Below are 27,913 nucleotides of genomic sequence, written 5' to 3'. Positions count from 1 at the left end.
CTATTACAAAGGTTGCTGTTTTGGCATTGATCACTGGCAGCATCTAGACCTTTCAGGGAGAACCATTAAATTACGTCAAGACGAGTTCTTCATGGAAATCCTCACAACCCCCTTAAATTCCATCATGATTATCCTACCCTCCTAAATGCACATATAAATGATTTCATGCTCTAATGAGCATGTGCAAAGGTGGAGACTTGTAGAAGTGAAGTTTGAATCTTTCTTTAAATGTCTGCTTCCTCTTGATTGAATTCATTCCCCTGATATATTTTGCAATGAATGAATGTATGTCGAGTATCTGAGCATGCTCCACTGCTCTGACCCTTGCTTCAGGAGACTCCATGAGATAAAGTACTGAAAATATTTTTTTCAAGATGCAGACCATCAACAATGGAACTAGATATACTGAGGTGCTCTTGATATATTCCAGCTGTAAATGAATTGACCTATGGTCAGCCAGTGCAATACACAACACAGTGCCACACACATCAGTCTTATATTGCTATTTTTTTTATTAAGGCAATAGTATTGAAAACAAGTTCTGAGTAAAAGATAAGGGAAAATATATGTCACTTCACAAAAATAATTTTAATTCTGATGTTCAACGCATTGACTTATAACATCCTGTAGCTTTCCTGATTTTGTCAGCTTAGGACAGCGTGACCCAAGCTTGAACTTTTCTTTCTCTTGCCACTGCATTTCATTGTCAAGCATTCCTGGCAGTCTCCAAATTACATGATGAGGAAACTGCTAATACCTTGCTTTTCCTGCCTGCCCTGTGCCATGCTATGCTGCTCTGGAACAGTACAATGGATTTTCTATGCTATATGGTAGAACTCCCACAGTTTAAAAACCCAACCACATTGACTTACTCCGTTACAATCTACATCCTGCAAGAAGAAAGTTTACAAGGATAGTCATATTCATTTTAAACAAGTTCTGTGCTTTTGTAGAGAAGATCTTTACTTGTGTGTGTTTAAATAACTTGTTATTTTATTACTTTAAATGCAGGAAGATATTTGTCCCTGGAGCTTGGGCTTGTGAAGTAATAACCCCATCCATCAGCCTTCTGTAGCCTAGAGTTCAGTCTTGCCAGATGTGGCAGGATCGGTGCCTTCATCAGTTGAGCTCTGGCCCGTGGGTATAAAGGATAATGAGGCAGAGTTTATACAATACCGTTTACCGGTTGGACGAGGCCCATCATCAAAGACATGTCCCAGATGTGCACCACACTGAAATAAAACAGCAAAAGTAATTGCTTTCTTGTAACAAAAAGGATATTTTAGATTACCATTAAACTCTGCATTATTCACCACAAGGTAGTAAAGTGAAGATTACATCTAAATATTCCCTCTGATCTAACCTTTTAACCTTTAATAGCAGCTATTTCTCACCCTGGTTAAAAAGTATTCTTCTAGCAATTTGGTAAGGGATTGCAAATTCTAAAATATACACATTACTTCATTAACTCAGCAATGCACAATTTAATCACTTTGAATGATTTCAAGGGAAAAAAAATGACCCATGTGGACATGAATCAACTTTACAGCAAAGATCAGAACAAAATAAGTTGAAACACCAGCATATGTCTGTCAATCTGTGCTGGAAAGAGTAAAAGTCTCATTTAAAGTTTTCTGGTCTGCCCATTGCTTTTGTACACACATGGAGGCCTGTCAAACCATCACTTGCATACACATTGAAATCAGACCGTGTGCTTGTGACAGCGATTCAGAGTAGTTAAAAGGGAGGGAACCTTTCTCATGTCCTGTCAGGTTGCTGGACCATCAGCTGATTGCCAGGGTCAGTCCTCCTCCTGCTACCCAGGAAACACGGATCTCCCTAAGCCCCAATATCCCTTTCCAGTTTTAAGACTCAGGGAATTTAATTGCCAATATTTATGCAAATTGAAATCTAGAGTTGCAATCCCCAGATAATTTCAGTCAAGTCCATTTATTAGATCCATTTTATATTAATTGGACATGATGAATAAATTACTTCTCAATTTTGCTGGAATTTATTGGTGAATATAATCTTGTGGTAGAAACCTAAGTAATTTTTAAAAATTGTACTGGAGGTGCAGCATACATTTTCTTAGTTTTAAATTAAATTTCACGATTCATTTCTCCCCTTCCTCCTGAGAACATTGATCCCTTGCTGGTTTACGTTCCACAATTCTATCGAACTGTTAGTTGCAAAATTTGATATAAAGAGTTTTGATGACTATTACAACAACATATCTGAACAAATCTGTTCTTGTATGTCTTCTGAGCAGGGATCACTAGATAGCTATCAAAAGTGAGATTTACTGTACCCTCTCTATACTAGGGACACAAGGATCAATTCTGATTCTTCTATTAATGCACTCAATTTTGTATAGCTTCACTACTCTATAAAGTTTGAGTAATCATAGGCGGTTTTCCGAGTCGAAGCTTCTACACTGGAATAATCCTACTTCCGATAAAATGTAATCTGTAAATTGCAGAGTAAAGAACTGGGCTCTTAAGTAAACCTATAATCACTTAAACTGAAACTGGTATAAAAGCTGAACTGTCCCAGTTGAACAATACTCAGAAAAGGTCATAAGTCACATGGCTCCAGGTTGTAGTCCAATAGGTTTATTTGAAATCACAAGCTTTCAGAGCGCTGTTCCTTCATCACGTGGAGTCAATAGCACTCCAAAAACTTGTGATTTCAAATAAACCCGTTGGAGTTTTGAGAAGATTTGTAGCTCAGGTTGAGGTTCTGGATGTAAGTTTGCTCGCTCAGCTGCAAGGTTGTTTTCAGATGTTTCGTCAACATACTAGGTAATGTCATAAGTGAGTCTCTGGTGAAGCACTGGTATTACTGATCCACTTTCTATTTGTGTTTATGTTTCCTTGAGTTGGTGGTGTCATTTCCTCTGGTGATGTCATTTCCTGTTCTTTTTCTCACGCTCTGAGAAAAAAAAACAGGAAATGATGGCACCAACCCAAGGAAACCTAAACACATAAATAGAAAGTGGGTCAGTAACACGAGTGCTTCACCGGAGGCTCACTGAAGAGGTTACCTAGTATGGTGATGAAATGTCTGAAAATGAACCTTCCAGCTCAGCGAGCTAACTTACATCCAAAACGCATTGGACTTTAACCTGGTGTTATGTAACTTCTGACCTTGTCCACCCCAATCCAACATTGACACCTCCACATACTGAACACTCAGCAACTGTGGAAACACGGTACATGACCAGAACTATCCCAGATTAAAAATACTTGGAAACTGAAGAAACATGGTGCATGAGTGGAAGTATGTATTAAACTTACATGGCTGCAACTGATCTCAATCCTGTGCATACCATGGGAGAAGTCATCAACCTGTGTTATTGCTTTAGAATCCAACACATCATAGAAAGATGGCCAACCTGCAGGATAATTAGTTAAACGTTATTAACTGCTGGATCATAAGCACTGCATTCCTGAAAAAGGATCTGTCGTGATAACTTAGTAGTCAAGTATCAATAGTCAAAATGAATGTTGCTTAAGGTGACATTCCAGAACTGCTTGATAAAAGCATGAAATTTTGCTTTACACGTATATGTATCATATTAGGTAGATTCCACTTTTACATTTTGTCTATGTCTCACTCTTCGCTGCCCAATATTCATGTCTCATCTTTTGAGAGATGTACCCTGTTCCCTGCCCAGTATCTCTGCCCCAGACTTGCTGCAGTACTGCAAAGAAGCTCAGTGCAAGCTGAAATAACAACACTGCATTTTGAGCTTGGGGACCTGCACCCTCTGGACTCAATAGCAAGTTCAATAACTTTAAAACTTGGACTCTGCTATGTCCTAGCCCCTACCCTCATACATCAGGTCTTATTATCACATAGTCTGCTATTACACACAACTCACTGTTAGCCAATAACAGTCCCCATTATTAGCTATTCAACCTCCAAGCAGGATTGGTATCCACTCCTTTGTCTGTCCAACTGTTCTTCTCTCTTTTTGGGCTCGACCCCCACCTATCGTTTACTCTTTATCTCCTTCACCCACCCTATCTTCTGCATATAAGTCGACATTTTCCTAGCCACCACCAGTTCTGAGGTAGGGTCACCGGAAATGAAACGTTAATTCTGATTTCTCTTCACAGATGCTGCCAGACTTACTGAGCTTTTCCAGCAATTTCTGTTTTTGTTTCTGATATATATATATATATATATATAGCATCCACAGTTCTTTCGGTTTTTATTGCACAGTTAAGCAATCTTGTGTTAGTTTCAGATGGTATAGCATCTCGCCTATTAACTGGTTCATCTGAGCATTGTAGAGGGTAGGCCTTGGAGGTTAAAAAGGCAGCTGAGGTGTTTCTGCTCTCTGACTTTGAACTTTGCATATGTTTCAGGGTCAAAAATTAGTGGCCATCAATTAAACTTCTCTCACTTTCACACTTGAATGACTGAAGTCAGAAGTCACATGACAGCAGGTTATAGTCCAACAGGTTTATTTAAAATCATAAGCTTTCAGAGTACTGCTCCACTTGACAAAGGAGCAGCTCTCTGAAAGCTTGTGATTTTAAATTAACCTGTTAGACTATAACGGTGTCATGTGACTTCTAACTTTGTCCACCCCAGTCCAACACTGGCACCTCCACATCACTGAATGAATGAATAAATAAATGACTTATTGTCATGTGTATTTTGCAGTGAATAATACAGTAAAATACAGTGAAAAGCTTCAATTTGCTGGTTAGGCTCTTTTGGCATCTTGCTGAAGTGACCATTGTCCAATTGCATAAACAACAAGTGAGAGCAGGGAATTCAATCATGATGGCTATACCTGATACTTTCCTCATGTCTGAGAGCTAAACATATATAGACTTTCCAACATTAATCAGTGAGTAGCAAACAGGTGAGAACCCTGGCTGATCTTTTACTATCTGAGCCACCTGAGGGTACCAAAGCCAACACTGGGGAGGGTTATGGGGGGTGGAGGGGGAGGATACATCCCAGCTAGAGATTCAGATCATCGTTTCTTCACTCTCACTGGAACCAAAATCCTACAGCTCCCTCTCTGGTTACACTGTGGTTGTACCATCATCATACGGACTGCAGTGGTTCAAAAGGACACCACCTTCTTAACAACAATCAGATTTGGGCAATTAAAGCAAACTTTGCCAATGATTCCCACTTGTCATGAATCATTGAAAAAAGATCAGATTACTCAGCACAAATCTGAGAATTGAAGTTGAGATTTGTTAGTCTTTGCAGCCAAGAACTGTATCAGGTAATGAGGTTTCCAACGAGGCAAATGAAGGAGGAGTTTGCAGTTGATATAAGAAGTGATCTGTTTACTTCCCAGTGCTGAGAAGAGTGTATTATGTTTATTGTCACTTTGCCAGACTGTAGGATTGCTGAGAGATCCTGCGCACTTCTGGCTGGGCCAGGATTCATTGCCCATCCCTAGCTGTCCTTGAGAAGGTGGTGGTGAGCCGCATTTTTGAACTGCTGCAGTCCATTCACAATAGATACCCACACAATGCCATTAGGAGGGGTTTCCAGAATTTTGACCCAGCAACACTGAAGTAACAGCAATATATTTCCAAGTCAAAATGATGAGTGGCTTGGAGGGGAACTTGCAGGTGGTGTACAGGACATACCTGGGCAATTTTCCACATTGGTGGCTAGATGCAAATGTTGTAGCTATAGTGAAAAACCTAGCTTTGCGCACAGCACATTCTGGAGCACGTATTCAGTACTTCTGCTGAACATTGTCAAGGTGCACAGCCTTTGCAGTATCCAGTGCCTTCAACTATTTTTTGATATCATGTGGAGCAAATCAAATTGGCTGAAGACTGGCATTTGTGATGCTGGGGACTCCCAGAGGAAGTATGGTAAATTAAAATCCACAAAGTGTTACAATTTGCATGGGAATATTGAAATTGACTCCTACTCCTCAAAACTATTTACAATGTATGTTCAATTTTAATTGAAACCATTCAGTTAAACTAAGCACCAACCAATTCTGTTTCCTCAGTCATCCTTCTATAGTACCCAATCCTGAATAACATTTGTTAGATGAAAAATTTGAAGAGTTTTCACCTTTTCTGTCTCAGATGCATTCTTGGATTCTTTTGGCAGCACCAGATCATCAACAAATAAGTCCTAGAGCACGCTAATTCCATCAGCATACACCCATTATTAATCCATGATCACAACTGCTAATTTCCAATAATTTAACCACATCCATCTTATACTGACAGACCTTGCACATGGTAAACTGGCCACAGAGTCACAACCAGCTCAATGTCCCTTTCTTCACAACATTCCTGATGCAGGGCTTATGCCCGAAATGTTGATACTCTTGCTCCTCGGATGCTTTTCCAGCGCTACACTTTTTGGCTCCATCATCTGCAGTCCTCACTTTCTCCTTTACGACAAGGTCTCTTAAAAGAGAGGTATGACACTGACAGACACATGGGAGTCAGTGACCAACAGTTGGGACCTCTGAAGTCTGACTGTTTAGTGGGGCATTGGAAGAGGTGAAACAGAAAGTTGAGATACCAGAGAAGTGGTTACAGAGGAAGTACTTTTCAACTCTTTGTCTTCAGCAATACCATTCCAGAGTGGAGGTCCTGAGCCAAATCATGCAATGTTTATCACAGTGTTGAATACCAAGGTGCAAACCACTGTCTCACAAGATGGAAGATTGCCAGTTTGTTCATTTTCACTTGGCAAGTTGAAACATATACTTCCAACTATATTTCTTTTCATCGTGACATAATTATAGCCATTTTCAATAATAGTACTCATTGTTGAATATTGAAATTCTCATTTTCACACAATATAGAACGTGCTCTGTATTGTTTCCATCCTCCTCAGATTTCAGAATACTGTTTTTTTAACATGGATACTTTTTTTAATAGATATTTTTATTGAAAACTTAACGTATGTTTACAAGTTTACAAATAAAAAAAACCCAAGTATAAACATTGATATACAATTAAATCTTAAATAAATAATAACCAAAATCTATCAAACAGAAGAAAAGAGATACCAAGAGAAAAAAACCAAAACTCAACTAACTACTAATCTAACCTACAACTAACCAGAGTGTATAATTAAGTCTCTTACATTATTCAGGGGAAAAAAAATGACAGATAACACAGAAATTGGGTAGTGAGATACATGCTTGGAATGTGCTGACATCGAGTCATAACAAAACCCGTATTCATGCGGGATTTCTCTCCCAAGGGGCCCCGGACCAGCCAGGTTCGCCATCTCAATTAAATAAAAGCCCTTGTTAGGATGGCCAAAATATCTGTATTTGTGTAATTCAAGAAGGGCTGCCATATTTTATGGAATAATTCGGTCTTTTGGTGCACCATATTTGTAAGGAGGTCAAGGGGAATACATTCCATGATTATTCTGTGCCAACTTGAAAGTCCAGGGGGTCCCTCAGCCACCCAGTTTATCAAAATATTTTTCCTTGCACAGAAAGAGAGAATAGAAATTAATTTCTTCCCGTGCATATCCAGGGAGGGGAAGTTTGAAAAGCCCAAAAGGAGAGATACTGGATCCACTCCTAAGATTTCTGTCAGAGCACTTGCTACTTTAGTCCAATATTTACAGATCTTATGACAGGTCCATAAGCAATGTACAAGAGTGCCCACCTCTATTTTACATTTGGGACACATTGGAGATGCTCCTGCCTTAAATTTTGCCAATCAATCCGGTGCTATATGGGCCCTATGAAGTATCTTCAACTGAATGGCCTGAGTTCTGTTGCCGATGGAGATTTTTCTGGCATTTCCCCAAATGTCATTCCACATTTCTATGGAGATTTCCAGTCCCAAATCCTGATCCCATGTTTTAAGCAGATTGTCCATATCTCCCGATACTTCATCATGTAATAAATGATAAATAGTGCTGATTGAAGATACCCCCATTGGCCATAGCACTCTACGTTCTCTATCTGATTTATAAAGACTATCTAATAGCGTAGTCTTCTTCTGTATGTAATCTCGAATTTGGAAGTATCGAAAGAGATCACCATTAGGTAATCCAAATTTTTGATGCAGCTGTTCAAAAGACATCAGGACCCCTTCTTTAAACAGATCCCCTAAACATGAGATATCCCTGGATCTTCAGAGTTTGAAAGTGGCATCTGTAAGCCCCAGTTGAAATTCTCATGCTCCCCCCACTATCGGAGCATGGGGGATGTTTTATGTGAGTTGCCCTCATTTTGCCGCATTATATTCCAAGCTTTAATTGTGTTTAGTATTATAGGGTTTTTACATTGATCCACAATGATTTTTCTCTTGTCTGAAAACAAGAGGTTAATAAGTGGGTATTTTACTTGAGAAGCCTCGATGTCCAGCCAGATTGATTACGGGTCAGACAAGACCCAATCGGCTATGTAGCTTAATAGGGAACTTAACTGATATTTCCTAAAATCTGGGAAGTCCAATCCTCCCCATGCCTGTGGAAGCTGTAGCTTCTTCAGCTTAATGAGGGACCATCAATGATTCCAGATAAAGGAACCCAGCCAGCCATACAATTTACATAGTGCCAGCCTCGGCAGCATCACCGGAAGCATTCTCATAGGGTATAGGAGACGGGGCAGGACATTCATTTTAATTAGTGCTATTCTACTAACCAGGAAATTGGAAGGTCTCCCTATCGCAGGAGGTCCTGCCTTATCCTTTCCAGTAAATGCTCAAAGTTAGCCTTGTATAACTAATTAAATACTGGGGTGATAAAAATGCCTAAATATAAGAAACCCTCCAGGGACCACCGAAAGGGAAAGTTGGATCTGTCCAATAAGTGGGATATACTAGCAAGGCCACCTATTGGCATAGCCTCCGACTTTGAGAAATTAATTTTGTAGCCTGAAAATACACTAAATGTATTAATAACTTGGATTAAGTGAGGCACAGACATCAAAGGATTACTGAGAAATAGAAGAACATCACCTGCATAAAGGGTAATTTTATGTTTACCTATACCAATCCTTGGGGCTGTTATATTAGGATCAGCCCGTATTGCTTCTGCTAGTGGCTCAATTATTAGCGTAAATAGCAATGGCGAAAGAGGACATCCCTGACGGCAGCCCCTATCCACACTGAAGCTATCCGAGCCTAATCCATTGGTGATCACAACTGCTTTGGGATCATTATACAGTGTTGAGACCAATTTAGTAAACACCTTTCCAACGCCAAACCTTTCCAATGTGTAAAACAGATATGACCATTCAACCCTGTTGAATGCCTTTTCCGCGTCAAATGAGACTACTACTCCTGGTATCTTTCCCTGATGGCAGGCTTGAATCACATTCAAACCCTTCTGACATTATTGGATGATCTACGGCCCTTAATAAACCCCGTCGGATCCTCCTTTATGATGTGTGGCAATACCCTTTTTAGCCTCAATGCTAATGTTTTAGAAAGGATTTTAAAATCTACATTTAGCAAGGCTATTGGTCTGTATGATGTGCAATCTTCTGGGTCCTTTCCTTTTTTGAGAATAAGAGAGATGTTCACCTCTTTCAGCGAAGGCGGGAGACAGCCCTGACTGTATGAATAGTTATACATGTCCATAAGTGGACCAGCCAATATTCCTGTAAATTCTTTGTAGAATTCAGCTTGAAAGCCACCTGGGCCAGGTGCTTTACTGTTCAGAAGTTGCCTGATTGCGTAAAGTATTTTTTGGCTTGTTAAGGGAACATTCAGGTCCGGAAAGGTCATGTCTTTAAAAAATGATTGCATTGTCCTAGTTCTGTCTTTGCAATCCTGCGATTTATATAAATCAGAATAAAATTTTCGAAAGATTGCTTTAATCCTTTTATGATCATGAGTCAGAATACCCGTACTTTCTTGATAGACGTGATAGTTTGAGGGGCCTTTTTTTCTTTGCGAGAAATGCTGTATCTACCAGGTTTATCGCCAAAGTCATATAAGCTTTGTTTTGCAAATAATATTTCCCTCTTAGCCGATTGGGTAAGCGTGGTGTTTAGAGCTGTCCTAAGGGCAGTGTTCCCTTGTAATTTGATAATAGAAGGTCTGTCAGCGTATGCTGTTTCAGCCCCTTTTAAGCGAGCTTCGAGCAGACGCTGTTGTTCTCCCTTTAATTTTTTCTGTGTCGCTGAGCATGAAATGAACAAACTTTGTGCGTAAGCTTTGATGGTCTCCCACATCATTGATGGGTTGCTATCCATATCTGAATCAATTTCTAAAAAAGTTTTAAATTCTTGAGAGAAGTACTTTACAAATTTACTATCCTTCAACAGCAAGGGATCCATACGCCAATGCCGGGGGGATGTCTTATTGTTCCTCACCTTGATTTCCATATATACAACAGCGTGATCAGAAATTGCTATACTGCCTATTTTACAGGATGATATGGAATTTAAAAAAATCAAGGGGGCCAAAAACATATCGATTCTGGTATGACATTTGTGTGGATTGGAGTAAAAAGAAAAATCTCTGCCCTGTGGATGGAGGCATCTCCATACATCTACTAATCCTAATTCTTTGTTCAAATCCACCAATTGTCTAGATCTGGGAGATACTCCTGCAGTACTCTTGGGAATTCTATCTATTTCCAGATCCATAATACAATTAAAATCTCCCCCTATAATTGTATGACGAGCACCGAGAGCCGTCAATTTTGAGAAGGCTTCCATGATAAATTTAAAAGGATGTGCCGTGGGACAATACAGATTTAAGATCCCATATTCCTCTCTACTTATAAGCGCTTTAATCAGAATATATCGTCCAGATTCGTCTTTTATCTGATTTAGGATTTTGAAAGGGAAATTCTTCCGAATAAGGTTAACAACTCCCCTACTTTTGGAGCTGAAGGAAGAAAAGAAGGCCTGATCAAATCCACCCTGTCATAATTTCAATAAGTGTGTCTCCTGTAGGAGAGCTATATCAACCCTTTCTTTCTTGAGGTTTGATCATATTTTCTCCCTTTTGACTGGTGAATTACTCCCCTTGACATTCCAGGTGCACCATTTAAACGACTGATTAACCATAATCGTCCGGGCAGATCCAAGACCCCTCGGGAGAAGAAACCCTATCCAAACATCCCGAGCATAGAGCATATAAAATTCACAAAAATAAAGGCTCTCTAAAACACTCACACCAATATAATAAAAAACTATTTCTAAATAAAAAAAATATAAAATGTATTTAAATGGAGATTTTCCCTCTTGTTCCCAGGGGGCATCACTTCCTTTCCAAAAGCCATCATATATTCTCCCAACCCTTGAGCCAATATGATGAAGAAAATTCAAATACACTACAGAGCTAGAGTTAACAGTGAACACCCTACCCCTTCCCACCTCCCCCCCCCCCCCCCCCCCAACATCAACACCTGGATATATTTGGTAATGTTAATACATATATAACTATAAAATTACAGTCTCAACAAGTAATAATTAAATATAGTAAAACAAAATAACAGGGGAAAACAACCCCGCTCCTAAAGACAGAGATAAAATAGGATAAGGTAACCACCTCCCCCGAACTACATTAACTAGAACCCCCAGCCTATATATAAATTTAAAAAATGAGGGTGGGGGGGAGAAAATTGCTAAGTAGAGAACCCCCCGAAGATAATATTAAACAGTAAGGTAATGAAAGGGATTAATATAAAAAAAAGCGGGGTGTAAACCATAATTGTATTATGGATCCGGAAATAGATAGGATTCCCAAGAGTACTGCAGGAGTATCTCCCAGATCTAGACAATTGGTGGATTTGAACAAAGAATTAGGATTAGTAGATGTATGGAGATGCCTCCATCCACAGGGCAGAGATTTTTCTTTTTACTCCAATCCACATAAATGTCATACCAGAATCGATATGTTTTTTGCCCCCTCGATTTTTTTAAAATTCCATATCAAAAGCGGGGTGGGGGAGAGCAAAACAACATCAATTAACTCTTACAATTTATCTAAGAGAGTCCAAAGATTCCTTGGCCTTCTCTGGCGATCCAAAGTTGTACACGGACCCTTCATGGTTAAAGCGTAGCGTTGCTGGGTAGCGCAAGGAGTACTGAACATTTAAGTCCTTTAAACACTTATTCACTTCGTCAAACGCCTTCCTCTTTTGGACCAGAGCTGGGGAAAAGTCCTGGAATAACATAATCTTGGATCCTTTATAAATCATGGCTTGGGGATCTTACCCAAGATTTCTGGAAGCTCCTAAGAGTATCTGCTTCTCCTTATAACTCTGCAGCCGGAACAGGACCGGGCGGGGGCGCTGGTTCGAGCTAGGCCCACGTATTGCAACCCGGTAGGCCCATTTCACCCTTACCTGGCCTGATCCAGCCTCCAGATTTAAAAGCTGTGGAAGGCACTGCTCGAGAAATGCTTTAGGTTTGCCTTCCTCTTCCCGTTCGGGAAGGCCCAGCAAATGAGGTCATCGATGTGGTTCTCTAAGGTCCGGACTCGATCCACGGCCAATTCTGCTATAGTCTCGGAGGTCGCGGCCTTTAGCTCCACTCCTCCGACTCGGCGTTCGATTTCCTTGATGTCTCAGTCGTGCTTTAGTAGCGCGGCTGAGATTGAATTCCATCGGCTCCCGGACTCTTCGATGAAGGCGTCGATCTTCGCGTCAAGTTTGGAGATTATTTCCACGAGGCTCGCCACCGTAGGTAAACAGTAAACAGGTTAGGAAAGGAACACTGACTTTCGTGGGGGAGAGAGTATTTTAAATCTTAGTCTGCTGAATAAACTCCATACGGTTGTCATCACAAAAGCCGAATGCTTGAAGGGTTAAACCACATAATTGAGTTTAAAATTCATTTTATTTCAATTAATTATAAAATGCATTCAAAGTCTTAATAATGAATTCAATTTGATCAAAACGTTATGGCACATTGTTCAGATCTTTTCTTGCGTTGCTGCTTCTGAAACACTTCAGCAGCAACTGTTCGGCTTTCTTCTGCCTACTAAACATTTGACACTACTTTCTAAGTCATTCATTATCCTTATTAATATTCATAGAACTTTGGTCACTTAATCAGAAGCTATGTCATTTTAACACCATAATTTTTCCCTCCATCTGAAAATCCAAAACCTCCTATTACCACAATGTGATATAAATCAGCCAGATGCATATTCTCCCTTTGAAGTCCTAGTTTAGTAACTGCCAATAATGTTGCTGCTCTCCAGTAATAAAAGTAGTTGAAATAATTGTGGTTCACCAAAATAACCTCTTGACATTTTCGCTTCTTGTTTTTAGGACTTATTCCAACTATGTAAACTAACACAATGCAGGGGTGTTGTAGTATTCACTCAGAGCCTGGTCTTTTCGAAAATCATCAATCAAATAGCTAATGCAAAATCTATAATTATTTAGCAATTACCTTTGTCACATGTTAAAAAGCACTTGGCATTTGATAAAATCTAAATTATAACCACTTACGTGCTCAGTATGGTACATTGAATAGGGAATAATACAAAGTGGAGTGATTTACAAAGCTGCAAGTCAAATGGAATCAATCTGTTTACCTTAGATGTTTAAGAATGTCAGTAGAGGTTCTGGTTTAATTAGACTTACTATATACCTTGTCAGTGATTTGTTTTGTGTATTACAGATAATTTAAGGAACATCTACTTTTGTTAGTATTGTGTAGGAGTGTTAAAAATATGACTACCTGTTCCATAAAAATCAGTGGGCTATTGTATCATTATTAGTTATAATGGGAATTCAAATGTTACAGATATTATTAGTAAATGGATGTCATTTTATTGGGTTAAGATTTGGTACTGTTGGAATAAAGTATCTTTCCCAAGCTTCCTTCAGGTAAAATGCTTCCACTCTTTGGGTTTTCCAATCACTCACTCTCAGACTCAATAACATTCAGAGATGTGACTGGATTATACTGGGATCAGATATACATTTCATCAAATATTCAGCATTGCCCAACTAGGGCTGCTAACCTTACTGGCTACTGGCAAAGGGTTTTCACAGACACACTTTCACCAGAGGTGACTGCAGGGAATGCACTGTAGCTGGAATAGATAATGAGAAGTAACAGGAAGGGACATGCGGAACTGAACCAGCAGGGTATGCCACTAAGAACAGAGATGCAGGAATCCATATCGCTGAGAGTTTTCAGATTATTACAAAACCCGAACTTAGTTGCTTCTTGGATATGGCGAGCATTCCATTTACAGGTAGGCCTCAGGTATCCCTGCATAATGGCAGTATGATTGAGAGAGTATCACAGTTTTTTTCTTAAACATTTAAAGGAGCTGGCCTACCTGATCATCAATACGTACCTGTAGAGTTGTGGAGCAGTCAGTAGGAGACACTGGGACTGACACAAAAACAAACCACTGGACTCAGAATGGCCATAAAGTGTCAGCCACGTGACACGACTGTGAGGTGCAGCTCAGTGTAGGTGTGACAATGTTGCCTCTTTAACAAGATTATGTTGTCCTTGCTTTTTTTCAAGAAGGGTTGTAAAGTCAGTGGTGCTGAAATGGTAACAGATACTCAGAAGAGGGCTTTAGGTTTTGTACAATGAAAGGGGAATGGCCAGTTCTCCCAGTTCAGTTTTTTTCTAGTTTGGTTTAGTTTTAGCAGGGAGTCAGAAGCCACTAGGAGCAGAGAAGTATCTGCAGTGAAAAGAGCTTCCATGCTTCAACAGAGATCTTGCCTAACTTTCTCTCTGAAATCTCTCCTAGCTGATTATGTGCTCAGTACATTACATTGAACAGGGAGTTTGAAAGTACCTTTTGTCAAGGAGTATGCTTATGGGATGTTGCGGGAATTAGAACAGCTTTCTAAGTTGTAATAGAGTCGGTTGGGTTTTCAAATAAGTTAAGTTATTCTAAATGCTGTTTTCTTTTGTTTGTGTTACAACTTTAGTGTATAAATAAATGCTGTTTTGCTTAAAGCCAAGTGATCTGACCAGCTGCATCACTCCTGGAATATCCATTTCACATCTGCCTAAAAGTTAGGGTCTGGGATATCTTTTTAAATATTTTGAGGTGTTTGGCCTGGTCCATAACAGAAGAGGTAGGGCTGAAGAAAAGTTCTGGGAAACATGGGGCTTCAAAGAAGCCAGTCATGGCTCAGCAAAGCTGAGAGTGGGCCTCCAGTTCAAATCTCCTGTTTACATAATTAGATAGTCATGGTGGACATCTCATCCACTGTGAAGCTGATATATTCGTGTTCTGAAAATAGCACCTAATATTTATAACCATAAAGAAAACTAAACTATGTTTCCAAGTCTAGAATTGGGATTTTTGCTTTCTTTCATATTTAGAAATGTGAAGTGTTCATATAGCCAACAATATTAATAAAACCTTGTGGCAGCTAATAATTGTATAAATTTATTTTCTTTCTTAGGAGCAGGCAGTTTTCTTTTTAATTCAATGTAAAACATTATTTATTCAATGCACCAGACATAATAGTCACTTTAAGGTTGCAGGAAGCAAGTCTGCAAAATATTTCCTCTGAAACATTCCCTGTCAAACCTCTAAGGTCTACCACAGCATTGCTGCACCACGTCAATAAATATGACAGGCTTAATTTTTTCATGGTTTATTCAATGCAGTTCTATTAAATGGTTTCTGAATTCCTATTCTTAATTTTTGCCTATCTTTATTACACTGCTGTTGCTAAGTTCAAAGATTTTCTTCGATATTTACGTATACTGCACAAATAGCTGCAAAACATATTGCTCGGTTAATTCATGACTATTTTTTATCTCAGCGAACCTTGATGCTTATTGCCAGATGAACTTATACAAAGTAAATTCTATTGTCAAAAACACTAAGCTTTGCAAAAGAAATAGTAGGTAATGGGCTTTTTCTTAACACAACCATACTTGGCCTTGATTTTGACTGTGCTGTCCAGTGAGAATGAGGTCTGCTGAGGATTAAAATCAGGGCGACATCATATGTGCAGGATCCATGCAAATGACTGGCACATTCTCACTGATATTTAAATGTCTCCCTTGGCCCAGAACAGGATCAAGGCCTGCTGTTCCAATGCATCATTTAGGAGAATATTGGAGATCGCTCCCATGGGTCAATCAATTCTCAATTCACCAACGCCATATTGTTTATACGGACCAGAAATATGTTAATAACAAGCAGTCCCTCTCCCTGCTCCAATTGCTTGCCCAGAGTTATTATGGAACTTCAACTCCTCACATGGGGGTTGGTTTAGCTCAGTTGGCTGGACAGCTGGTTTGCGATGTTGCGTGACGCCAATAGCATAGGTTCAGTTCTCACACGAGCTGAGGTCACCACAAAGAACTCTCCTTCTCAACCTCTCCCCTTGTCTGAGGCATGGTGACCTTCAGGTTAAATTACCACTATTCATCTTTCTTTCTCTCTAATGGGAGAGCAGGTAAGACTAAGGTATCTTTAGCTTTACTCCTCATTCATGGCACATCCAATTCACCAATACCACATATATATTTATTTCCTTGTTTGTATTTAGATTTCTATTCAGGCATTTTGATTAGTTATTGCAATTACATAGATTACCTCAAGTTTCAAGAGAGCTTGCCAAGAAAGTCACAGATCTCCTGAGTTTTAATAAAGTTCTCAGAGTTGCTGCCAGAAGTTGTTTCTAAAGCTTTAATTCCACCACAGTTTCTTTTACTGAAATTTACAGAGACAGGCTTTTCAATGATTTAGAGTTTATATGTATCAACTAGCTACTGAGGTTACAGAGAACATGTCAGATTGATGTTTGATTGCTCATTTCTGCTAGGTTAGTTGATCTCAGCCAGGGGGCAGTAAAGGCAATGCAATTGACCTCCATGCACTGGAGCTTATTATGATAAAGAGAAAGGAAAACGTAACCAGTTCTAACCATCGACTAACAGAATCTGTGCTGGTGGATGTCCAGATGTAAATAAATTGCAATGCCCACTGTGATGGAACGGGCTCCCAAAGCTCACTTGCTAGACACACTTGGTGAGTAACCTTTGTACTAAAGATCTGCTCCCAGGAACCAGACCACAAGGCAGAGTTGGTACCTTCAAGATAGGATGAGAGAAAACTCAAAGGAAAAATTCGTAACATGCTATAGTATTATCCTTTTTAGAAAGTGTTGGAACAGATCCAATCTTGGGAAGCAGGTTTAAAGCTGCACATTTAAAGCTGAAGAAACCTGGCAGGTGGGATTTTGCAATTGCCCAGAGAACTTACTGCACTAGAGCTGACGGACTGGGATTTTAATCTGTTCAACTCAGCAGGTGACAAGGACACCCAGGCAGAGCCAACAGAGTTCTTTCAAATTCAAGTGTATTAGCTTTTGATGGCATCATTAAAATTGGAGCCAACAATAAATTTTACAAGAGGTTATGGTCCCTCCCAAGTGCTGTTCCATTCCCTGAGGGAAACTGCATGACCTACTTCTTTTCTATTATTTGAACCTTTTTCAACTTCAAATCAAGATAAATGCAACTCTTTTACTTTCTTGATTCACCAAGTCATAAGATAATCATGTTTACACTTAGCCAATGCAAATGTCCCATTAAATGGGATTAAGAAGGTAACTAGCTATATCAAAGGTCCGTAAGCATCTTTCTTCATGAGGTAAAGACAAAGTAGATAACATTACTGTTCACACAAACACTTTCTATCACTCAGCAGAGCAGATTGATCATCTGACGATGACTGCAAATTAACATTCCTTTCTTTCCACATGTCTCTGATATTAAGGCGATACCACTAGGTTCTTGTTTTATTTTTCTGAACACTTTACATGCCTGAATAGTGCAGTCACTCTTTTTAGCACAGTTTACACATGTTTCTGAGAATATCATGATTCTCTAACATTACAACTGTATCCAATTCTAGTATCTTATTCCTAATGTTTGCAGAAATCATGTGTATACATTTAACACAAACTTACTTCCCTTCAAGTCTCTCAGTATCTGCTTATTCCTGATACATCCCCTCATAATGGATATTTTCTCCTCCATTATCCATTTCATTTGAATCTGCTTTCCATCTTGCCCTCTAATGAAATTTTCTAATTTTAATGATCCCTTACAACTGCCTGAATATTCTTTATTCTTCATTCTGATTCAGTTGAATGCAGGCTGTCTGCTGTAACAGTCTTTTGTGAGACTAAAATAGTTTGCTTATGCACCACATTGCCAGATACCAATAACATCCTCTTCACGATTCCATTTTTATGCAAACACCAGGATTATCCAGGGCAACATTATTTTTATTTCCCGATTTCCACATTTTGAAGCAATTCTTGTATATGGACTTTTTAAGGTTTTGTTTATTTGTTCATGGGACATAGGGGTCGCTGACTTTACTGCCCTTGAGGTGGTGGTACCTTGAACTGTCTTCTTGAACCACTGCAGCCCATGGACTATAGTACTGACAATGCCTTGAGGGAGGGTAGTCCAAGATTTTGACCCAGAGACAGTAAAGGAACACAATATTATTCCACATCAGGATGGTGAATGACTTGGAGGAGAACTTGCAGGTGGTGTTAATCCCATTCACTCGCTACCCTGTCCTTCTAGATGGAAGTGGTTGTGGGTTTAGAAGATGCTTGTCTGAGGATCTTTGGTGAATTTCTGCAGTGTAACTTGTAGAACATACACGCTGCTGCTACTGAGCATTGGTGGAGGATGTGATGCCAATAAAGCAGGCTGCTTTGCCTTGGATGGTGTCGAACTTCTTGAGGCAAGTGGAGAACATTCCATCACACAGTAAACCTTACCTTACAGATGGTGGACAGGTTTTGAGGAGTCAGGAGGTGAGTTACTTGCTGCAGTATTCCTAGCCTCTGACCTGGTCTTGCAGTCACTGTTTTTATGTCTGATTCCAGTTGAGTTTCTGGTCAATAGTAATGCTCAGCATACTGATACTGGGGGATTCAGTGATGGTAACACTGTCAAGGGGCAGTAGTTAGATTGTCTCTGATTGGAATTGGTCATTGTCTGGGGTTTGTGTAATGTGAATGTTACTTGCCGCTTCTCAGCCGAAGCCTGGATATTATCCAGGTCTTGTTGTACTTGATCTTGGACTGATTCAGTACCTGAGGAGTCACAAATGGTGCTGAACATTGTGCAATCATTGGTGAACAGCCCTACTTTTGACCTTATGATGAGGGGGAAGGTCATTGATGAAGTAACTAAAGAGTTTTGGGCCTAGGACACTATCCTGAGGAATTCCTGCAGAAATGTCTTGGAGTTGAGATGACTGACCTCCAACAACCACAACCATCTTCCTATGTGCCAGACATGAGTCCAGCAGTGCAGAGTTTGACTCTTGATACCCATTAATTTCAGTTTTGCTTGGTTTCCTTGATGCCACATAGTCAAACGCAGCCTTGAAGTCAAGGGCTGACACACTCACCTCACTTCCAGAATTCACCTCTTTTGTCCATGTTTGAACCATGAGGTCAGGAAGTGAGTTGCCCTGGCAGAACTAGGCATCACTGAGCAGATTATTGGTAATCAGGTGCTGCTTGATGGCAGTGTTGATGAAACCTTCCATCACTTTACTAATGATAGAGAGTAGACTGATGGGGAGGTAATTGGCTCAGCTGGATTTGTCCTGCTTTTTGTGTCCAGGTCTAATGTAGGCAATTTTCCACAATGCTGGGTAGATGCTAGTGTATTGGAACAACTTGGTTAGGGAATGTCAAATTCTGGAGCACACATCTTCAATACTAATGCCTGAATGTTGTCACAGTCCATAGCCTTTGCTGCTTCCAGTGCCTCCAAATGAATCAAACAAGTTGAAGACTGGTCACTGTGATGTTGGGGGCCACTGGAGGAGACCAAGATGGATCACCCACTCGGCACTTCTGGTTGAAGATTGCTGCGAATGATTCAACCTCATCTTTTGTCCTGGTTATTGGGCCCTTTCACCACTGAGGATGGGGATATTTCTGAAACCTCCTCCTTCAATGAATTTTTGAATTGTCCACCACCATTCACGACTGGATGTGGCAGGACTGCAGAGCTCAGATCTCATCCATTGGTTGTGGGATCTCTTTAACTCTTGTCTATCACTTACTGTTTATGCTGTTGGCATGTTAATGCTGTCTGGTAGCTTCACCAGATTGATACCTCACTTTTGTGTATGCTTGGTGCCTAAAAGCAGGTGTTCCATCCTACATTGATCACCTGGTTTGATGGTAACAGCTGAGGCGATGAGATTACAAATTGTGCTGGAGTACAATTCTGCTGCTGTGAGTGGTCCCTAGCACATTATGGATGCCCATTCTTGAGGTGCTAGACCTGTTTGACATTTTGCCCCATTTAGCATGGTGACCTTGCCATATAACATAGTGGAGCATATTCTCAATGTGAAGGCAGGGCATCTCCACCAGGACTGGGCACTAGTCACCCTGACCAATACTGTCATGGTCAGATACATCTGCAGCTGGCAGATTGGGTTCAATAAGGTCAAGGAGGTTTTTCCTTCTGGTTAATTTCCTCATTACCTGCCACAGACCAAATCTAGCAGTTATGTCATTTAGGACCCGAACAGCTTGATCAGCAGTCCTCCTGCTGAGCCACTCTTGATGTTGGTCATTGTGATCCTCAACACAGAGTACATTTTCTCCCATGCAACCCTCAGTGCTTCCTCCAGGTGTTGTTCAACATGGAGGAGTACAGAATCATCATCTCATGGAGGATGGTAATGTGGTAATCAGCAAGAAGTTTCCTTCCCCAGGTTTAATCTGAAGCTATGAGACTTCAAAGGGTCCAGAGTTAATGTTGAGGACGCCAGGGCATCTCCTTCCTGACTATATACCAATGTGCTGCCACCTCTGCTAGGTCTGTCCTGCTGATGGGACAATGTATATCCAGAGATGGTGATGGTGGGATATTATCTGTAAGGTATGATTCGTAAGACACCTTCCAAATGTCACTTACTCAATTTTACACTGTTGAGCATCACTGCTGGCAATATATGTTTATATCAGAAGACCAGAGAAACAAAAAGTGGAATATGTCATCGGTATGCTGAAGGTAAAACCCAGAAAACACAATTGCCTCATATCTTATCAGGTTAGGCCAGCTTCTAACAAAGTATTATCATATCTGCAGTTGTGACAGCAAGATTACTTTTTATTTTATTACTCAATGCTGTAAGCAACAAATCAAGCCAGAAATCATAAGCACACACTTAAGGAACACTTCACTTTTTTGAAAAACGGAATATCTTGCCAAGCAACAGATTGAACAAGAGTTTTAGCTCCTAGATGCTTTTCCTTTTATAACTGGAACTAAAATCATGGTTACAAAATGTATTCTCCCCAGTGGAAATATAATATGTTTGGTAGATAAGAAAACTGAATTGTGATTAAATGGCCAAGTCTGTTATAAAATTCCAAAAGGAATGGAATATCTCTCAAAGTTGCAGCAGCATTCGTTATCTTTAACAGCAACATTCACCATATTTAACAGCAGCCACTAACAGTCACCTCCAAGGAATGAGGGCAGCCAAACTGATCAGTAGGGCAGCCCAATTGATGAAGGGCGTTTGCCCGTAATGACGATTTTCCTGCTCCTCAGATGCTGCCTGACCTGCTGTGCTTTTTCAGCACCACTCTAATCTTGACTCTAATCTCCAGTATCTGCCATACCCACTTTCACCAGGATCTGAATTAGGAAAGTGAGTTTGATTGTTGGCAGGTTCAATCAAGTTCAAATCAGTTTGAGCACCTGTTCACTCAGAAAACTTTTATTACCTGTTGCATTTGAGGTCAAAAAGGTCAAAAACTGGTCTTGCACAGTAGCATAACATGTAACTATCTTTGTTAGTGGTAGAGACTGATTTTATCACCTGAATTTCTTTATTTCTCTTCTTCTACTTGATGGGTGACATGGTGGCTCAGTGGTTAGCACTGCTGCCCCACACACCAGGGTCCCAGGTTCGATTCCAGCTTCAGGCAACTGTCTGTGTGGAGTTTGTACATTCTCCCTGTGTCTGCATGGGTTTGCTCCGGGTGCTCCGGTTTCCTCCCACAATCCAAAGATGTGCAGGTCAGGTGAATTGGCCATGCTTAATTGCCCATACTGTTAGGTTCTTTAGTCAGAGGTCTGGGTGGGTTACTCTTCGGAGGGTCGGTGTGGACTTGTTGGGCTGAAAGACATGTTTCCACACTGTAGAGAATCTAATTTAATACTCTTACCCTCAGATTATTGATTAAAGCTCTTCATTTAGATGCCTCATGTCAAATTTATAGCTTAACTGGGAAACTGCATGTGACAGAGAATCCAGGGAGTAAAATGTACTTGATATCCTCTTTACCAATCTACCGTAGCAAATGCACCTGTCAATATAGCACTGGTAGGAGTGACAAAGTGATTGTCTTCACATTGAAGATACCCTCCACCATACTGAATGGGATAAATTTCAAACAGATCTAGCAACTGAAAACTGGCCAACTCCAAGGTGCCATGGGTCATCATTATCAGCAGAACCTTATTCAATCTCAATCTGTAACCCCATGATCCACCATATCCTCAGTTCACCATTACCACCAACTAGGGGATCAACCTTACTTCAGTGAAGAGTGCAGAGGGCAGGTTAGAAGCAGCAGGCATACCTAACAATGAGGGGCTGGAGTTTTGAGAGAGCTCTGCATTTCTGCCCGAACATTCTGATTGGGCTCCTTCAGAAGTGCCGTGCCATACTTCCATTCTGACAGTTTTGTTGCATTGAAGCCAAACCACTCTCTCTGCCCCATAACAGTTAGCTGCCACATGCTGAAATTCAAAGATCCAGAATCATTGATCATTGCTGTTAAATGCCAAGTATATAAGGTAAGTGAGGTTAGGGTGCTGGGTAAAAAGGGTGCCAGCTGGGTGTGAGGTCAGATGGCAGGTGTGTATAATGTCAAGCGGGTAAGAGTTAGGTTGCCAGAACATCCATCTCAACCTCCTGCAGATGTCCCAACATGACTGAGGTCAGGCTGGAGGTATTCGATTCTGAATAGGTTGTGTGCCCTGACAACATTCTGGCAATGGCACATACACACACCCACATGCACACATACACATATAAATGTGTATGTGGGATGAATTTGTACTTGCAGAATTACATTTTTCTTTGCTCAAAAACTGCATGAACTCACGTAAGATTCTGTAAATCCATTTTTTAGATGAGAATCAATCTGACCATTGTGGCACATTCTCACACAGGCAACTCCCACCTTAACTGCATTATCCATAGTCAGAGGGAAATGGGTCTGGGTGGGTTACTGTTCGGACGGTCGGTGTGGACTTGTTGCGCCAAAGAGCCTGTTTCCACACTGTAGGGAATCTAATCTAATCTGGGCCAACATGATATCAATTGTTAAAGTCCATGATTTATACATGAAAGAACTGAAACCAACATGTTCATTCTAAAAGATGAGAGACTTAACAAATGATCCAGGTCTTTTTCAATATATAATTTCAGTTACATCACATAGTAAACTTGTGCTATAAATTCTGTGTCTTACGATCTTACATGTCACAACTACCTGATGAAGGAGCAACGCTCCAAAAGCTAGTGCTTCCAAATAAACCTGTTGAACTATAACCTGGTGTTGTGTGATTTTTACCTTCGTACACCCTAGTCCAACACCGGCATCTCCAAATTATTAAACAGCAGTTATTTCAACAATAACCTGCTCACTGACACTCAGTTCGGGTTCCACATGCTCACTCAATAGGGGAAGCTAGAGACACTGCCATTGATATTAAGCCAGCATTTGATGGTGTGTGGCACTAAGGAGCACTAGCAAAGCTGGAGTCAATGGGAATCATGTGGAAGCTCTCCACTTAGCGATAGTTGTGGTACTTCAAACATCTCAGCCATAGGACATTGTTTCAGCAATTCCTCAGGCTGCTGTCTTTGGCACAATCATTTTCAGCTGTTTTGCAATGATCTTCACTTCATCATAAGGTCAGAAGTAGGAAAGTTTTAGGTAAAAGTGAGGACTGCAGATGCTGGAAATCAGAGTCTAGATTAGAGTGGTGCTGGAAAAGCACAGCAGGTCAGGCCAGCACCACTCTAATCTAGAGTAGGAATGTTTTGCTGATGATTGCACAATGTTCATCATTCCTTTGAAACCAAAGCAGTCTTTGTCCATATGCATCAAGACCTGGACAGAATTAGAAGTTGGGCTGAAATGTGATAAATAGCTTTTGCACTATAAATGCTAAACAATGATCATCTCCAGTAAGAATGAATCTAAACATTTTCCTTTAGTATTCAATGGCCTTGCCGTCCACAAATCCTCCACTATCAACATCCTGGGGATTATTACTCAGCAGAAACTGAACTGGAAGAGCCATAAAAGTACTGTTGCTATACCCAGGTCTGAGACTGGGAATCCTGCAGTAAGTAACTCCTCAAAACCTGTCTGCCATCTACAAAGCACAAGTCTGGAGTACTGTCCACTTGCCTGGATGAGTGACACTCAAAACACTCAACACCATCAGGATAATGCCACTTGCTTCAGTGACACCCCATTTAACACCTTCAACAATCACTCCCACTATCACCGATGTGCAGGGTAGCACTGGTTGCCTCTTGGTAACTACTCCACATTGGGGTTATGTATTTGTGGGCTTTTGATTTCAAGTGTCAAAGAGAAAAAAATCATCCATGGGTTGTTTGGAAACAAACTCTGTGGTTGATCCCAAACCTGACCACAACCAACACCGATGTACATGCATTTGTTTACAGCTGGTTGTGGAACTCCCACAATACATTTCTTTCCTCAATTTGACTGCTTTGGATGAAATCAACTAACCCATCCAGCAAAAAGGTAGAATTTATACTGGATTATCTGAGTCAACTATCCATTGGCTAAACTTGCTGAATCACTGATAGAGGCAACAAATCTTTGTCTTTCTTTAAAATACACTCCATATCGGCAACCCTTAATAATACAAACAGAAAAGAAATTCCTTGATTTTATCTACAAAGCTAGAAAATAATTAACTGAAATCCCATACAGAATTTGAGTACCACAATCACAAATAATCAGTAAATCATACAATGGATGGCACAAAAGCAGTGATTTAAACATTGCTTGGTTTGTCAACTCCAAGCATATGGCAAATTATAATTCTCAGCAAAGTGGTTTACATACACTAAACCTCCCCACTGTCTAATTAGTGAGCTTTGTGAAAGTTGCAGTACACCAATGGAGTAATTTAAATTAGCCAGCCAGACTTCCTACAAGTTGTCACTATTTTAATGCATGTTATGTAACATTTAATAAACAGAATAACTTCATCAATTTAAATCCTTTATCAACTGCCAAAGTTCAATTTGAACCAGAATCACAAAATGTCTGGCATTCCACTGTTTTCCAAATTTCAACTCCAAAAAAATACCCATTGGCATTTTCTTATTAATTAAATGGTCCAATATACTCGTAACTCTATCTCCCTTTCCTCTTCTCTGGGTGAGTGATGAAAACCTGATGGGTTAGGCCTTCAAGCAAATCACCACTGAACATAAAGAATCAAAGAAAGAAACATAAACATATATAGATGTAGACAAATGTCACTTAGTATACAGATGTTGTACACATTGGCCGTATAGAGAACTGTAATGAGGAAAAGTAGGAAATATTTTTATAAGTTTCTGCAGTTAGTTTTTAAAAGGGATCAGTTTCTTGAAAAGAAGGAGTCAATAAGTGACCCAGCTACCCAGGTATTACGTGCAGACCACAAGAACATGGTCATTTAGAAGTAACTGCTTCAAGGAATCTAGCTAAAACTACAAAGACATGAAATTCCAGTCAGACACAGGAAATTCTCCAGGGAATAAAGGAATTCTGTGACTCAGAAGATGAAAATCCCCATGAATACTTACTAAATTAATGTAATGAAGTATTGTCACCAGGAAAGTAGTTGGGTGAATTTATGCTCTGTGCATCAGGGCTTAAACAAAACAGGAAATTGGACAAATCCGAGCCATATTACATTTTTAGCTGTTTGGGTGCAAATGCAAAGCGAGCTGTTAATCAGATCTGTAGAGAAGTCTCTTCCTCCAGTGTGCATTGGGCACTTTTATTTTGCATTAAATGCATAATAATGCGCAGCTCAAATAGAAGAAACACATTTACAAAATTAACACTGAGAATCTTGCTAACTGCTCCATTATATTCATGCACGTTAGGACAAACTATCTGTGGGTGGAAAACCTTTACTTTACCTAAACGAAAACTGAAAAGTTTGGAGGGAAATGTACTGTGTTGTATTACGGTTTGCCATTCCAATTATTCATTGTGACTTGTGAAACAAGAACCAAGTCCATAAGGGGGTAAAACAAGTGACTAATTCCATACACTGATAGAAAAATAAACACACAGGACTGGGTTATTTTTATGTAAAGTCAGATACAAGTGACCAAACAGCATTAAACAAAGCCTGTTGGGTGATCACTGTATATGCTAGTTTATGAGATACAAAACAGGGCCCTCACAAAAAAAAGTTGGTTCAAACAGCACTGTGATTAGTCTACTGCAAGTTTTCAAGCTCACTACACATCATTTGTATCTTCCCATTTTAGTGCAATTGTGAACTCCACTTAAAATAGTAAATATTTATGTTAAAAATTTTTGTGTGATGTAACCGAACTGTCAAAAGTACTGTGACCAGTGACAGCTGGGGATAAAAAAGCATTCAGTCCACTTTGTAATTATACAGAACCCAGGGATTACACTTGCTACAATCAATAACCAAAGCTTAATTTTAGTGTTTGAAAGATATACTGATAGTTAAAACATTTTGATTAATCTATCTAAAACAGAAATCAATGATAGAGCACCAAACTGAACAGTTCCATTTGTTCAACAGCTTTTAGGCCCTTAATCTACAATAGCTCTTACAAAACTTTGATAGAACCAATGTTTTGGTTCCCTAAATGGTGTTCTGCTTGCTTAACTACGTCCCCATTCTCAAAATTACACAGTGTCAGACATTAATCATCATAACTCAGTCTGAATTTTGGTGTTCAATATGGGTGTATACAAGACAGTAAACCCTCACCTGCCTTCAAGCTAAACCTACTCCTTTGCAGCAAAATAATTCCAAGTCTGTACTTCATCTATGCTAAATGCTACTGTGCCATTGACCACAACTATCATATATTAAAGGCTGCTCTCTTGTAAAATAACTTCAAGCTGCAGATTTCCCTTTGATTTTAGTCTTCAAGGGCTGCAATTGAAACCATAATCACTACAGTTTTAACTGTTATGCACTTGCAACTTCAAGATGGTGGTTAGGAATGCAAAAGTTTTTCAATTTTCATTTCTGTTGATTTTGAAAATGATTAAAGAGACCAAGGAACTATTTTCTCCAGCTGTTTATAGGAATAAATGTCAAACTGACCTATGTAAAAGAGGTTAAGCTATGCAGCAGTCTTAGAAGCTGGTTTCTGCAGACAAAGTGCTGCAAGAAAACTGTAGGATAAAGGACAAAAGTTAAATTTCCCCGAAATACTTTTAAACTGTTTCCCATGTAAAATGCATAGGCTGAAATATTTTACAATAACTAGCAGATCTTTTGTTTTGCTGCTCATTGTGAATCAGAAGATAAGAATCTACATAGTAACATTACAAGGACATGATGCTGGGTGGCACAGTGGGTCAATGGTTAGCACTGCTGCCTCCCAACACCAGGGAGTTGGGTTTGATTCCAGCCTCGGGTGACACTGTGGAGTTTGCACATTTTCCAAGTGTTTGTGTGTTTTTTCCCTCCACAGTCCAACGATACGCAGGTGAGGTGGATTGGCTATGGAAAATGCAGGATCTGCAGGGATTGGGTGGGATGCTCTTTAAGGGTTGGTGTGGACTCAATGGGCTGAATGGCCTGCTTCCACAGTGTAGTGATTCTATGCTTCTATGATATGGCATCGATTTAACAGGGTTGTGGTAGCATTAAGTTCAAGAATTACTGAGAATGGAACAT

The 27,913-nt window shown here is 39.9% G+C and overlaps 1 protein-coding gene across 2 annotated transcripts in view; it reads right to left on the bottom strand.

The window, feature by feature from the left end:
* Positions 1–492: 492 nt before the first annotated feature.
* msrb3 (methionine sulfoxide reductase B3) overlaps positions 493–27,913 on the bottom strand; it is a 131,847-nt gene continuing 104,426 nt past the window's right edge. For both annotated transcript variants that reach the window (XM_043709653.2, XM_043709654.2), the window contains 2 exons: positions 3,300–3,397; positions 493–1,232 (listed from right to left, as the gene is read on the bottom strand). In XM_043709653.2, coding sequence (XP_043565588.1) covers positions 1,077–1,232; positions 3,300–3,397 — 254 coding nt within the window. In that variant the 3' untranslated portion in view covers positions 493–1,076. The remainder of the gene's footprint in view (positions 1,233–3,299; positions 3,398–27,913) is intronic.

This window comes from Chiloscyllium plagiosum, unplaced genomic scaffold (assembly GCF_037043375.1).
Source record: "Chiloscyllium plagiosum isolate Xiang-an unplaced genomic scaffold, Cpla_swu_hap1 HiC_scaffold_19, whole genome shotgun sequence".
NCBI lineage: Eukaryota > Metazoa > Chordata > Chondrichthyes > Orectolobiformes > Hemiscylliidae > Chiloscyllium > Chiloscyllium plagiosum.
Note: the sequence above shows the minus strand (reverse complement) of the source record. Positions and strands in the feature narration are given on the sequence as shown.